Source organism: Oncorhynchus kisutch, linkage group LG13, assembly GCF_002021735.2.
Source record: "Oncorhynchus kisutch isolate 150728-3 linkage group LG13, Okis_V2, whole genome shotgun sequence".
NCBI lineage: Eukaryota > Metazoa > Chordata > Actinopteri > Salmoniformes > Salmonidae > Oncorhynchus > Oncorhynchus kisutch.
In genome coordinates this window covers 66,922,207-66,938,696 of record NC_034186.2, presented here as the reverse complement: position 1 = coordinate 66,938,696, position 16,490 = coordinate 66,922,207, and the positions used below count along the sequence as shown (strand labels likewise).

The 16,490-nt window shown below is 43.4% G+C and overlaps 1 protein-coding gene across 1 annotated transcript in view; it reads left to right on the top strand.

Annotated features, from left to right (window-relative positions):
* The first annotated feature begins 425 nt into the window (after window positions 1-425).
* Window positions 426-16,490, top strand: part of LOC109901131 (cyclin-dependent kinase 14) — a 207,512-nt gene continuing 191,447 nt past the window's right edge. The window contains exons 1-2 of the mRNA XM_031787048.1: window positions 426-912; window positions 7,599-7,630. Coding sequence (XP_031642908.1) covers window positions 819-912; window positions 7,599-7,630 — 126 coding nt within the window. The 5' untranslated portion in view covers window positions 426-818. The remainder of the gene's footprint in view (window positions 913-7,598; window positions 7,631-16,490) is intronic.

Sequence of the window (16,490 nt, the reverse complement as noted above, 5' to 3'; positions counted from 1 at the left end):
ACACCCAACACTACAATGGAATTATCAAATAATCCAATAATATTTTAAAACAAAGGATATTTGGAAGACATTCATGATCGTATTTGATATTATGGTTATTATTAGGTTATTTGCATCATTGCCTAAGATATATTTTTGATATGTCAACAATAGCCAAACTAATTGTGGTAGGCTAAATGCCACAGTATAGTAGACCATCACACTTTCACTTGTGAGTTACTTTTATCTGAACAGCGGACTCCCTGGCTATGAACCCTGCGCACTTAAATGGTTATATATTTTTGTATTCGAGCGGCACTAAAGCATGATTGATAGATCAATGGCAAATCACAGAATCCCCTGTTCTTTATTTGGCCAATCGTTGCGCATCCTGGGCGGGGTTTGTAGCTCTGCTGGAGTATGTTTTTTTCTTCCCTCTCGCAGACGGGAGAGAGAGAATCCCAAAAATGACATCCAGATTGCAGGGGAGCAGAGCAGAGAGGGAGAGAGAGACTGAGTGAGAAAGAGACTGGGAGAGAGAAAGAAAGAACTCAACAACCCGTTCAGTTTCAGGGAGAAAACAGAGAATATCAGCCAGCCCATGTTTTATTTTACAGCTTCATACTTGGCATCTTGTGGAAAATTCCGACTTTAGAAATGTCGTTGGACACAAAGAAAACCTGAGAAGAATACGCCAATGTGTTTTTGAAAACAAAAGCGTTAGCATAAACGTTTCCTGTTTCTTGACATCGTAGTAGAACGGAGAACCCCTTGGTTTGAACCCTGCGCTCCTCTCCAGTTTTGTGAAGACCACTGTCTGCTGCAGTCCAACCGTCAAGATGTGTGACCTGATGCCAGTTTCGAAACCTGCTGAAAAAATCGGCAAAATGAAAAAGTTGCGAAGAACTTTGTCAGAGAGCTTCAGTCGCATAGGTAAGTAGCCTACCCCTACTGTAGCGGTTTTAGTGCAACAATGCATAGCCTATCGCAGTTAACGGTTATGGAAAACGGTGCTGTAGCCTAGGGAACTATTCTAATAATGTCCACTCCAACTAGTCGGGACGATAGCGGAATTTCACTATTACGAAAAAGCTTTACATGCGGAGGATTCACACTGGTGGCAATCACTTTTACGACATTACGATTATGCATTATGGCAATAACTGTCATTGTGTTGCTGCAATTCAACACATTGTTACACTGTAACCGTGAATGACATTAGGAAAAGTACATTCTAAATACATGGCTATGATATTAGCTATGTGAATATTGTAAATGGGTAGTTTATGTTGAGTGTTATCATTACTGCCGTATAAAACATCAGGGATTTGCCGATGTGCTTATTGTACAACTGGAAGGAGCTTGCTATCCAAATGGCCTGCGTGAGTAAACTCAGGCATCTAAGCAGGTACACACACTGCCCCTCTCTCTCTTCTGTCTCTCTCTCATCCCGTGTTGGTCTATACGGTTTGGTGCATTAAAGGCTCACCAAATATCACTCCCTATGTAGACGACTGTTATATATTCTCTCCCCACAAATGAACTGATCATATACAACAAGAAGAGGGAACATTTACCAATATGGGTCGAATATGAGGCTGCATGAAAAAAGGTCGGCATTGACTTTTCTGCTGCATGGATAGTCCTTGTCCATATTGGTCACTGTTGCTGCTGATATCTGCATCAGCCATCAACGTGGTGCACCGCACTATATAGGCATTGATTGATCACTCACTCTCTGTCTGTGTTTCACGGACGGTTTAATAAAGAGCATTACATCTTAGTTAGAGAAGTTGGGCTTCTTGTAACCAAATCATAATGCTTACTATACTATATACCAGTATATACTATTATTTCCATACATGTCCTAATACAGTTTTTCTCAATTGCTAAAACACTAAACCCATTGGCTGAACAATATTCTCAGTTGCTTGGACTCATTTAGCTAATTATGCAGTCTGTTTTCAATACCTTAAACCATTTCACATGGTAAAACACAATTTGCAGATCTCACTTAGACTTTTCAGCAAAATTCTAAACACATTCTCATTCTCAAAACACATTCTGCACTCTAATGCACATGTCATCCATACTGGTAAACACAAGTGGCAACAATCAACTACAAATAGAGAACATATGTCATTGATTGAACACAACCACTCAAAATTGATTTAACCTGTTTCAAATGATGCGACACAACCAATATAAGCCAGTTCAGAGAGCAAACAGAACAAAAAAGAACAAAAAACAAAATTGCAAAGAGCAAAGCAGAGTAGTAATTTCTGATACATTTTGAGCGACTATGATAGAACATGTTTTCGTTCATCAAAAGACAATGACGGAAAAATAGGAATATTTTTTTATATTTAAAAATGTACTTCTCCCTGAGAATTGTATGTTTTGAACAATGTGTTTTCTATTTTTCGGTGTATTGTTTACTGACTGCTTGAGAGTGTATATCATTTTGATCACTTTGTTTATGATTTGAGAGCAGTGTTTGATTTTGAACATAGGTCAAACTGTTTTGAGGCGAATGTTTCATTTTGCAAGAAGAGTCAGAGGTTATGTAAATAGTGCTTGAAGATGAGGTTTTGTGTTTAATGTTTTCAGGAAATGGAGCAAGGTTTCAGAAATTGTGTTTTAGCAATTGAGAAAAACTGTAATATGCTCACACTCAATGTCACATCATAGTTCAGCCTGGTCTCATAGACTAGACGTAACATAGTAAACGTAAATCCGGGACCCCCAGTTAGACCATTATGTTGCCTTTGGTATGGTTACACAAGACATAGTGTTACTTAAGGCAAAAAAAAACGAAAGTAGGCTGGTTGGTCGGGTGGAAAGGTTGCGAGTTCGAATCTCATCACGGACAACTTTAGAATTTGAGCTAATTACCAACTTTGCAGCTACTTACAACTTTTTAGCTACTTTGCAGCTTCTTAACATGTTAGCTAACCCTTCCCCTAACTCTAAAACTAACCTTAACCCTTTTAGTTAACCCTAACCTTAATCCTGTAACCTAACTCTTAAACTTAACCCTAACCTTAATCTTTTTTCCAGCTAGCTAACGTTAGCTACCTAGCCAGAATTCATAACATATCATATGTTTTGCTAATTTGTAACATTGTATGTTTTCCAAATTCGTAATATATAATATAAATTGTCATTCATAACATATCATAAGACATGGGTGATGGACATCCTCAAGTTAATACATATCATACAAAATGGAACATATCATGCTAAATGGAGTTGGGAATTTGATGTGGGACCCAGATTGTAGGCTATTTATGCTACCTTGCTATCCCAGGCTATGCTACCACCTTGCATGTCAATTGCTAACTGTGCTAATGTCATTTACTGTAGGATCTACAAACTCACAACTCTATCTTTGTCTTTTAACTGTTACTGTGTATTTCCAGTATATCGCTATGATAATGCAGCCTTCTGACCTTAGCTGAGGTTAGCTGGGATGAGACTGTTGGCCTACTTCAGGGATCATCAACTAGATTCAGCTATGGGCAGATTTTTTTCTTGAGGGGATGGACAGGGGCCCGAAACATAATTACAAATAATTACTGCAAATTTGTAACGTGTGCACTGAGAGTCGGGAACAATTTCAGGGAGTGAATCGTTTAATAAATAAATGAAAACATAATACAAAACAAGAACAACGCACAGACATGAAACTGAAACAGAAACAATGATACCTGGGGAAGGAACCAATGGGAGAGACAGATATAGGGAAGGAACCAAAGGGAGTGACATATATAGGGCAGGTAATCAAGGAGGTGATGGAGTCCAGGTGAGTGTCATTATGCGCCGATGCGCATAACGATGGTGACAGGTGTGCGCCATAATGAGCAGCCTGGTACCTTAGAGGCCGGAGAGGGAGCACACGTGACAGTACCCCCTCCCCGACGCGTTCGGCTCCAGCAGCAGGACACCAACCACAGGAACGGGATCAGGAGCGGACCGGTCGCTTCCGCTGAGGCGCAGAAACCTGATAAACCGGCTGAGGCATGAGAGCCTGATGAGCCGGCTGTGACCTCCCCAGGTGCCTCGACGAGGCACCTGGCCATAATGAGCAGCCTGGTACCTTAGAGGCCGGAGAGGGAGCACACGTGACAGTACCCCCTCCCCGACGCGTTCGGCTCCAGCAGCAGGACACCAACCACAGGAACGGGATCAGGAGCGGACCGGTCGCCTCCGCTGAGGCGCAGAAACCTGATAAACCTGCCTCGACGAGGCACCTGGGGAGGTCACAGCCGGCTCATCAGGCTCTCATGCCTCAGCCGGTTTATCAGGTTTCTGCGCCTCAGCGGAGGCGACCGGTCCGCTCCTGATCCCGTTCCTGTGGTTGGTGTCCTGCTGCTGGAGCCGAACGCGTCGGGGAGGGGGTACTGTCACGAGACCTGTTCACCCAGCTGAGGCATGGGAGCCTATCGAACCCGCTGAGGCTTGGGAGCCTGTCGAACCCGCTGAGGCATGGAAGCCTGTCGAGCCAGCTGAGGCATGGTAGCCTGTCGAGCCAGCTGAGGAATTGTAGCCTGTCAAGCCAGCTGAGGAATTGTAGCCTGTCAAGCCAGCTGAGGCATGGGATCCTGTCGAGCCAGCTGAGGCATGGTAGCCTGTCGAGCCAGCTGAGGCATGGTAGCCTGTCGAGCCAGCTGAGGCATGGTAGCCTGTCGAGCCAGCTGAGGAATTGTAGCCTGTCAAGCCAGCTGAGGCATGGTAGCCTATCGATCCCGCTGAGTTATGGAAACCCGTCGAGCCTGCTGAGACAGGGAAACCCGTCAAACCCGCCGAGGCATGGGAACCCGTCAAACCCGCCGAGGCAGGGAAACCCGTCAAACCCGCCGAGGCAGGGGAACCCGTCAAACCCGCCGAGGCAGGGGAACCCGTCAAACCCGCCGAGGCATGGGAATCCGACAAACCAGCTGAGGCCCAGGTAGCTCTGGTTCTGACACCCGGACCTGACATCACCTCCAACACAATTATTTTTCAAATTAAACACTCCCTGATGCTTCCCTTTGGTGAGGCAATTTCATTATGCACTGATGCGTGTAACAATGGTGACAGGTGTGCAGCATGGGGACCTGGAGGCCAGAGAGGGAGCACACGTGACAACATTTACTGTAACATAATCATTTCAAACCTTGCTTACATTTGCTCACGATTGTATACACTGTAAATCTCTGTATTATGCGTGGGAATACTTTGGAAACAATTTCTCAAATTACAATCAATTGGAGCTGTCTTTTATGTCCAATAATTATAATAATAAACATATTATTTTATTATAAAAAATAAAATCCCCCTTGGGCCTCCAGTTGGGGAATGCCTTTAAACAGCTTGGAAAATAATGTCATGGCTTTAGAAGCTTCTGATAGGCTAATTGACATCATTTGAGTCAATTGGAGGTGTACCTGTGGATGTATTTCAAGGCCTACCTTCAAACTCTGTGCCTCTTTGCTTGACATCATGAGAAAATCAAAAGAAATCAGCCAAGACCTCCACAAGTCTGGTTCATCCATGGGAGCAATTTCCAAATGCCTGAAGCTACCACGTTCATCTGTACAAACAATAGTACGCAAGTATAAACACCATGGGACCACACATCCGTCATACCGCTCAGGAAGGAGACGCGTTCTGTCTCCTAGAGACCCACTGAGGATGTGATGAAAGCTGAAAGCTGAAATAAATAATTCTCTCTACTATTATTCTGACATTTCACATTGATAAAATGGTGATCCAAACTGATCTAAGACAGGGAATTTTTACTAGGATTAAATGTCAGGAATTGTGAAACTGAGTTTAAATGTACTGTATTTGGCTTAGATGTATGTAAACCTCCGACTTCAACTGTATAGTATTTTATATTTATGTTCTTGAATACGAGTCCATGTTTAGTTCTGTGTTGGAAATGTTCAATATATCAGACTTGTATGTGAATGAGTGTTCGAACTAAATAACAATGTCTTGTGTATTGACTCCCATTTACTGCAGTTGTAATGATCCTACTGTGTCACTGTTCTCTGATGAGAAAGACGCAATTTTATGGCTCCGCATCTAGATGACTTTTCCTTAAAACAATGCCGTTGACATGAATAAGTCATTTCACATCAAGGCCAAACAAAATACTGTTACTCCCATCTGTAACTTCCCCTGTCTCATTGGGTCAGATTAGTTGTGATACCCTCCAATCAGATAATTATTGAGTTCATTATGAGACATTTGTAATTAAAGAGATATTTATTAGGCTATGTTTCCAAAAAGCATTTTTCAGCAGTCCTCCCAGGCAATGTGGATTGGTTTGTCTTTCACAGTTAAAAACAATGCTGAAGATAAGATCTGGTTGGCACTGAATGTACCATACAGTACATCTAGCTGTCAAGGAGGAAACAATCACACCGGCAACACAGCATTGTTTACCTTCCTTTTCATAAATACGAAGGATATTGCTGTCCAATGCAATCGCTATGACTTCCTGTGATTATAGTTATAGTGGCGAGAGAAGACGAGAGCTCCTCAGTCTCACCAATGGGCTTCTAGTGTTGTGTTGCTCTCTCCCTGCCACACCTGGGTTCAAATATTATTTGAAATCTTTCAAAATTACTTACAGCGTTTGCTTAAGCCTGCCATTTGGGTGGGTTGTGCACTTTTGGGACTATTCTTTTTAATGTGATTTTTTTTACCCCCCTTTCTCCCCAATTTCGTTGTATCCAATTGTTAGTAGTTACTATCTTGTCTCATCGCTTCAACTCCCGTAAGGGCTCAGGAGAGACGAAGGTCGAAAGCCATGCGTCCCCCGAAACACAACCCAACCCAACCCAACCCAAGCTGCACTGCTTCTTAACACAGCGCGCATCCAACCCGGAAGCCAGCCGCACCAATGTGTCGGAGGAAACACCGTGCACCTGGCGACCTGGTTAGCACGTGCACTGCGCCCAGCACGCCACAGGAGTCACTACTGCACGATGAGACAAGGATATCCTTACCGTCCAAACCCTCCCTAACCCGGACGACGCTAGGCCAATTGTGCGTCGCCCCACGGACCTCCCGGTCGCGGCCGGCTGCGACAGAGCCTGGACGCGAACCCAGAGTCTCTGGTGGCACAGCTAGCACTGCGATGCAGTGCCCTAGACCACTGCGCCACCCAGGAGGCCTCTCTTGGGACTATTCTATTGGTTCTGTTGCGCCAGGCAAGATCAATCACGCACAGCTAAAGTATATTTAAAGATTTCAAATACAATTTGAAGTGATCCCAGGTGTGTTCCCAGCCATTCACTAGTTTACTAAAGATGATGCAGTGTCTGAAAGGTCTGTCTGATAAAGCACAAACAAACTCTTCTTCTGAACGCTGCCAGTGTCGGATCATGTTGATTGACCTCAGACTGTCTGCCTGAGTGTCTACCTTAATGAAGGAAGCATAATGAATCTTTATCACACGAATAGGAAATCAGGACACAATTACAGGGCTATGTGTGTGCGTACGGTACGTGTGTGCGTGTGTGTGTGGGTTATAAGTGAGTGCACACTGGTTGTAGGCACTGTTTTTGTTCCCTGTTCAGAAGAAGTCAATGTGAGCCTGATTTTCTTGTTTTCTCTATTTTCAGCTTTCAAGAAAGAGGACAGTGGCTTTGATGAGGTGAGTTCAAAACCAGTGAAACAGCTGGTGAAATGATTGGCCCATTTTTTCAGTGCAATACAACAATATTTGATGGTAATGCTTATTGTGTTTATTGTGTGGAATCATGGATTGAATTCATAGACAGACAATGCTGTGGGGATACTGTATGCAGTTCAGTAGTTTATTTCTATGAACAGACATTAGATAGGGTTTGTAATGTGCTCATGTGTACTGCATCAGGGCTGTCCTATCATCTCAGTAGTTCGAGTCCTCTGGGCCAGCGTTTGTCACTAGGAAGCCAACCAGACACATTCTGTGGACAGAGTAAATAACATCAGAATGATGAAAGTATTAGCGAATGTTTTCCCAAGTATAACAATGCGTGTGTGTGTGTGTGTGTGCGTGTGCATGAGTGTGTTTGCATGCGTGCGTGTGTTGATGAGGAAGCCGATAAGACCGTAGACACTAGGATGTAAATGTTTAATGCGTTGGCAGGGAAATTCTGCTTGCTTGCTCTTTTGAGTTGAAGTAACATCAATTTTTTTTTTCTTCCCCCAAGCCCTCAATGCGGTGCTTTAGATTGGTATCTAAAGAGATGTTCTTGGTGAAAGATAAGGCTTAACTCCTGTGGTCTCTAAGCCTTTCCCTTTTCCAGTTGGAAATTCAAGTACACAAGGTGTAGAGAGACTGAGGAGACAGCAGCCAGCGTGAATGTTTGCTGATCTTGCTTTGGTTAATGATAACCTTATCTGTTCAGCTTATGAAGGCGGTGATGGTACAGACAAACCAGGGATTGCATTAACTAACTGAACAGCTTTGCAAATGGAGGCTGAAACTATTGCCGGTCATACACTACACAATTATGCCATGAATTCCCCATGTTTTTTGCCATCATAGACAAATTTTCATGATCGGGGTGAAACCCTATGAACTTGGGCTAGGATCAATACGTCAGGACTTGCATAGTTTGAGTGGGTCAAGGACGCACTGACGATGGCTGTTCCGTTCTCCAGATCCCTGTCGGATGTCCTGAAAGTTTTTGGGACACATTTAGGTTGTGCATCTTGTAGTATGAGCAGTGCTACAACGCGATTGGGCAAGGAATGCTGCCAATAGCCAATGAGCACTCAACATGTGAGACCAAAACAATGATGGCAAAGAGGAAAGTAACAACTACACACACCGTGTGGACCGAGGTGATGGAGGACAGATTGGTGGAGCTATGGAGAGAACCTGGCTGCCTTCAATGTGCAAGTTCCTTTTACGTGCCCCAGATGAGCGCAGTTTCCTCATTCCATTGGTCTTTAAGTGAAATCTTCACCCACCCGGGACACCGGGCCATGCAAAACAAACTCCACCAATATTACATCTGCGTCCTACCATGACAGAAACCAAAAATATAATTTCATATTATCATTACTATTTCATAATAAATCAATATTCTGCACCTCCGGATAAAAATAAATAAATTCTGCCCATAATAATGTGCACACTTACAAAGCAGCTCACTGTTTGCGTGTCAGTATTTTTCCCCCACGACAACCGAGAAACGCAGGGCAGGATCAACTAGGGAATCATTGTTTAATGTGAGCAGCCACGTCCTGGGGTTGAGGATGGAAGAAAGGAAAGATTTGGGACAAGGATATCATGTGACCACGTCCAAGTTGTAAAGATTTTAGAAGCTGTGTAGTGTATGCCCAGCACAACTGATGCACACAAGGGAAGAGCCACGATTAGCTGTTTTTCTACCTCTGTTAAATCTCTGGGGATGTCCCCTCCTCCCATGTCCCTGTATTCTTGCCTATCCCTACACAGATTATAAGAGTGATAGGCAATTACTCCCTGCTGCTCTCTCTCTCTCTCTCTCTCTCTCTCTCTCTCTCTCTCTCTCTCTCTCTCTCTCCTTGTCCCTCTCTCCCTATCACTGCTGTGGCCACCTCTCAGTTCATAATGAGCATCTCCTTTCCATGCTTTTGTATAGAGAAGCAGAACTCTAACCTTCCTCTGACCACTGGTGGACTTACCATTAGGCAGAAGAGGCAATTGCCTCAGACCTCACATCATCAATGGACCTCATGAGCTGGCCATACACTTTTTAAAATAATATTCTAATCATTTCTACCTCCCCCCCCCATGCTCCGCTCAAAGCAATACATAAATCCCATAATCTGTGTATAAGATAGAGATATCCACCGATGTCGGCAGAAGGTGGCAGAGCTACAGCAGTGTTTGTCAAATTAGGTAACTTGTTACCGGGGCGAAATATGAATGGAAATGAATAGGGCATTTCCACGTCATCAATTCATATTTTTGTAACCTAAAATTCTAAATCAAATATCTAAGTCATCCTTGGTATGAGCATCTTAAAACTATTCCATATGTTAGCTTAGTAGTAGTCTCACGTTGCCACACCTCCAAACTCGTATCGCAGTGTGGAGAATTTTGTATTGCAAAAACAGTTTGAATGTTGGCTCCCAGCGGCAATATTTTGATTGGATCCTTCTTTTCAAGAACCCTTGCCCACAGGCCCGTTGGTGCCAGGTGTTATGTTCGGCACTGTTTTCTGACTGGATAGGACACATTTTGGAGAGAGTTGGTCCGTATGCTCGTTTGCAACATTGCAGAAAATTGCAGAAACCGTTTTGTCAGAAGTGTGCTCAATACACAATCCAAATACATCGACATACTGTATATTGATGGAGATTTCAATCAGCGATTTCCTGGCCATCTTCACCATGCACGGTTGCACCTACAACACTAATTTAGTGAGCACTATTGGAGCTCCCCCCAAGCAAGGCATTTGATTGATTTAAGGTGTAGCGAGGCGTCACTGATTTACATCTGGTCTCCACCCCATTTTGCTATTTAGGGAAGACTGGTTCTCGACCCAGCCCTTTGTCCTCGGACTCTAAGAGGATACAATACACATTTCTTCAGTAAAAAGGCAGGTGCTGCTGATAAAACTGCCATCGTCATCTAAGCAGAGGACATGTACAGTATGTGTAGCCCATTTATCTGATGCTGTCTGGCATGTCATACTCTTTTTGGCCAGACAGCATCAGATACATGGGCTACATATAGTAAGACAGAGGGGCGCTGTTTCGCTCGCTCGGATGCTTTCGCCGGTGAGATAGTTTCAGCCTCTATTGAATTGAAGGAAAGTTGGTGGGTGCACAGTGCACTGTTCGGATGCTGGAATTGTTTTGGATGAACGTGTGAAGGTAACCTACTTTTGAAGTGATTATTTGACAATCAGATAAAAACATGACTGGTTGTGTTCATGGCACATTAAAAGGTAATACAGACTGGCCTCTGACGGGGGCCTCCAAATCACTAAGCCCGCCCCTGGCTCTGACTGAACTCTTTCTCTCTCTCTCTCTCTCTCTCTCTCTCTCTCAATTCAATTCTATTTAAGGACCTTATTGGCATGGAAAACATATGTTTACATTGCCAAAGCAAGTGAGCTAAATAATAATCAAAAGTTTAAAAAATATATATAATAATAACAATCTACAGTAAACATTACACTCACAAAAGTTCCAAAAGAATAAAGACATTACAAATGTCATATTATGTGCAAATAGTTAAAGTACAAAAGGGAAAATAAATACACATAAATATGGGTTGTATTTACAATGGTGTTTGTTCCTAACTGGTTGCCCTTGTGGCAACAGGTTGCAAATCTTGCTGCTGTGATGGCACACTGTGGTATTTCACCCAAAGGATATGGGAGTTTATCAAAAATGGGTTTGTTTTCTAATTCTTTGTGGATCTGATTAATCTGAGGGAAATATGTATCTCTAATATGGTCATACATTTGGCAGTAGGTTAGGAAGTGCAGCTCAGTTTCCACCTCATTTTGTGGGCAGTGTGCACATAGCCTGTCTTCTCTTGAGAGCCAGGTCTGCCTACGGCGGCCTTTCTCAATAATAGCAAGGCTATGCTCACTGAGTCTGTACATAGTTAAAGCTTTCCTTAGGTTTAGGTCAGTCACAATGGTTAGGTATTTTGCTACTCTGTACTCTCTGTTTAGGGCCAAATAGCATTCTAGTTTGCTCTGTTTTTTGTTAATTCTTTCCAATGTGTCAAGTAATTATCTTTTTGTTTTCTCATGATTTGATTGGGTCTAATTGTGTTGCTGTTCTGGGGCTCTGTGGGGTGTGTTTGTGTTTGTGAACAGAGCCCCAGGACCAGCTTGCTTAGGGGACTCTTCTCCAGGTTCATCTCTCTGTAGGAGATGGCTTTGTTATGGAAGGTTTGGAAATCGCTTCCTTTTAGGTGGTTGTAGAATATAACGTCTCTTTTCTGGATTTTGATCATTAGCGGTATCGACCTAAATTTTGCTCTGCATGTATTATCTGGTGTCTCTCTCTCTCTCTCTCTCTCTCTCACACTCTCTCTCTCTCTCTCTCTCTCTCTCTCTCTCACTCTCTCTCCCTCTTTCTCTTTCCCAATTTCCCTCTTTTTCACTCTTTCTCTCTCCTTCCCTCTCTCACTCTCTTGTAATCTGCAGTCTCAGCTCTGTGGTTGCACTGAGGAAGTGATTATGCTCTTTTTAAGACTTTGTCATCACAGGGGCTTTGCACAAGTCATTATTTGTGTTGGCACTGGAGTCTAGCTGTATATAAAATGGCTGTATATAAAATCTAAGTTATTTAACATTGGCATTAGTTATGTTTCCTGTGATTACGCTGATGACCATAGATTAGATATATCTCCACCACCAGTCCATTTTATGCTACTGGGACTTTTGTGGTGAAATAATGTGAACCGGACCGTTCCAAGAAGCCGGTGCCCTGGGAAATAACCCGGACCATTGGCTATAAATGGTCTCTGCCGCCAGGGAAACAATTTAAAGAATTTAGGAAAGAAAAATAACTATTTCCTGTGCAGCACCAGGGTGTCTGAGGGACCAGTAAGGAGAGGAATTAGCTGGCGTGTGTTTGTGTCTTAAAGAAGGGTCCATTGTTTGCTACATTGTTCAGCTGATGCATATTCATCATGGGCAGAACACCACAAGTCTGATTAAAATGTACCCAGAGTAGCTAGCCTACTACACTGCCTGAAGAATTATCAACAGTACCTTGTTAGTTTGTCTTGATATTACCTTGGAGCAACAATTTAATGTGACTGTATCTGGCACAGAAAGAGATATCATCTGGTCATAACTCCCAGAGAAAGAGGCCAGTCATCCACAGCAGTCTTTATCCCCCTCTCCACTCTTCTCTCTGTCCCTCTCTCCTCTTCTCTCTCACTCTTTCTCTGTGTCTTTGTCGCTCTTTCTCCCCATCCTGCTCCTATCTCTCTGATTCCTTCTCTCTTATATCTCTCATATCTCTCTCTGTCTTTCTCTCTCTTTCTCTCTCTCCCTGCCACTCAATCTCTCTTTTCATCTCCCTACCTCTCTCTCTCTCTTTCTCCTTGCTCCCCTTGCTCCCCTCTCCTAGTGGAAACACAGGCGTTGTGCTGTGTGGCCTGGCTGAATGTTAAATAACACTGCTGTGGGTTTGACTGTTCTATTACAGAAGGCTGTTAGAGAATTCTGGGACGCTGAAATACACACACACACACACACACACACACACACACACACACACACACACACACACACACACACACACACACACACACACACACACACACACACACACACACACACACACACAGAGACACACACACACACACACTGGAATGCTGAAATGGCCTCTACTTAAGAGGAAGTCTCAGGAGGCATCATGTTGAGCCATTAGAATGTGCAGATTGTAAAGGATTGTGTGTGTGTGTGTGTGTGTGTGTGTGTGTGTGTGTGTGTGTGTGTGTGTGTGTGTGTGTGTGTGTGTGTGTGTGTGTGTGTGTGTGTGTGTGTGTGTGTGTGTGTGTGTGTGTGTGTGTGTGTGTGTGCATGTGCTCGTGCATGTGTGCTAAAACGCACACGTCCTCAGCTGCTGCCCCATGGACTCAATCCAATTTGAGTTAACATGTAAGCTGAGTTCCATGAGTGTTGCTTTGTCTTCACTTCACACATTGTATGCACACAGAGAGATTTAAATGTGTAGCAAGGCAAACAATAACTTCTGTATAATGACAATTGCTAAATATTGTTAGATCAAGGCCAAGGTCTTCAATTATTTCTGGCTATTAATAATTATTTTCTCCTTCCTTGTTTTCTCTTTTTTTCTCTCTCTCTCTCTCTCTCTCTCTCTCCCCTCTCTCTCTCTCTCTCTCTCTCTCTCTCTCTCTCTCTCTCTCTCTCTCTCTCTCTCTGTCGCACGAGAACTTCATTATCTATTCTCAGCAGAATTGGAGCCTGGCACATTGAATAATTGAAAGTGTTTGGTGTCAGGATCAAAAATGAATGCAATAAACGTCTTCATCGATCACATTAAAGACTCCAGCGATATTAGTGGAGGAGCCATTAAGACTGAACCGGATGGAAAATATGTCATTTATTTCACAGGAAACAAATCACCTTTTGGTCCTTGGGAGTTATCTGAAGGTTTTATAAAGGGAGGAACAGTGCTCTCCTGTCATCATTGTCATCTGTGTCATCATCTTTTATGTCATCACTAGCAGTCAGTCACTTCTTGAATAGCAGTATGGTATAGGCTGGAGCCATTCACCAGGCCTTAGAATGTTAGCGTGTCAAGGGCGGAGGGAGATGTAGAGAAGAGTACGCCAACAACGTATGGCGTCTGGAAGAGTGAGTTTTTCCTCCGTCAGGGGATGTAGGGATGGTTGGGTCATAGTTAAGCCCCAGTGAGGGACTGCTAGGTGGGGTAGATGGGGGGGTGGGGGGGGGTGGGGGTCGAGAGAGATGCTGTCAGGTATTCTGCCATGGTGATGCTTGGGGAAGGACACATCCCAGCAGAATATCCAGATAGACCATGGATTTATCTCTCTCTCTTACTCTCTCCCTCTCTCATGCGCTGACTCCTCAGAACTCCAGTTCTTTACCAAGACTTTAGCCTTGCATTCTATCTCAGAGCACAAATGTTTGTTGTTAGAAACTGGTTGGAATTACGATGGTGGTTAAGAGAGGAGAGGAGGAGGGGCAGCTGGAACATTGTGGATGTATATCATATTTTTCCTGAGTGGCATAGCCACAGAGGTGTGACAGTTTGAATAGCTTGTATTGGATGTCTGTCTAACACCATTAATTAAGTTTGAAATGCTGTCAGAACCTGATGACATTGTCATATTGTCTCGACATACATCCAGCTGTTTTCCCACGAGCGCGCACATCTGTCTCTAAGCCAAGGTCAGTGGTAATTGTTATTCGCTTAAAACACTTCCCATTCATAATTCAAAATGCTTAGAAAACGCAAGCTACAACCACCCCCGTTGATTTTTGGTTTAAACTCTTCGTTGTTCTAAGTTAAATTAAAACACCGTATTTTGATGACTTTGAAAAATCCAATCAATGTTCTACATTGATAACATGCGGGTGCGGTAGCGTTGATTAGAGGGATTGACTCACTGGTTCCTGCTTTGAGCTCCCATTGACTTTCATGTCCTATAATGTTGTTCAAGTAAATTTCCACATTAATTCAATAACTGTTGAGCTACAAAAAAAAAAAAAAAAACACACAGGTGCCGCCCATGGCTTATCGATTCACCTAGCGGTGCGCTCGCCAATGTCACCCTTCCTGCCCCTGGATGTGTCTCAAGATTTACCGTCCTCCCCATCCCCAAGCCCCAGGGTTCCCGTCCCCTGCATCTCCTAGATAAGGGACAGGGTCAAAGGTCATCGGGAATCAAGATAACGTCCCTCTCCCGGTTTGCATCACCGTGGGCAACAACGTATGGCGAACACTCTTTAATGTTATCGTCAAGGACTCAAATAAAATAATCAAAGATGACATATATTGTCTTTCAGGATCATAGTCAGGTTCAGAAATATCACACCTTTTGTTGTTCTGAGAGGCCTTGCAGAGGTGATGTTTCACTGTAGTCAGTGCAGTAGTTGATATCATATACTATAGCTCTACTGGGAGATTGTGGATCCTGTCACTCTGACAGATGCATATACTTCATATCCACCATTCATCTATAAGTAGGACTGGAACCGCTATAACTTAAACTGCAGATTAGAACAGGTAGGATCCATATGCTTTTAAATAGAGTGAAACCAAACCTGTGAGTTCTTATAATGTGAACAGAGGACGACTGACGTCTCACTCATTTCTATGGTCTCTGTAGTTCCCGGGAGAGAGAGAGATGATTCCCAGAGGTTTCTTCCCGTTCTGTACCGCATGTTGAATATTCCGACCGGAATCATCCGGCTTTAATCACGGCAGGATTTCATTTCACACTTTTCGCTCACTGTGCTGCTAACCTTCCTCTCTGCAAGCTGCTTAGCCATACTATCAGATAGCGAATATTATTAAATAAAGTTTTAAGCTGTGGTAGGAAGGGAACGATAAGGAAGGAATCTGAATGAGATTACGTTAGAGTAGGTCAGAGGAATAGTTTCTGAAACCAGAACCTACTCTCTCTGAGACACTAGCTAGAAAATCCTCTTCTCAATTTCTTTCAGCGCTGAGACATTTTAGGGGGCATTCTGTAGGGTTGGAGTATCCCTCTCTGTGAGCCAGGGTAGATGCTTTCTGGAGGGTATAGTACAACTGTCCTGTTGCACTGCAGAGGAGCTCGAGGGTCTCTTCATTGTATACAGATATTCAAGTGTGTGATTGTGTTTGTGTGTGTGTGTGTCTGTGTGTTTTCCTAGACAGGCAAGCTTTCGATCCTAGGTTACTTTAGGTTGTCTGTTTGTTGAGCAGGTAGAGCTTTACACTTTGAGTCTGGTCCTCCAGAAATGCAGCAGATGTAGAGTTGACTTCACCTCAGACATTAAGCAGATCCTACTCATATACACACA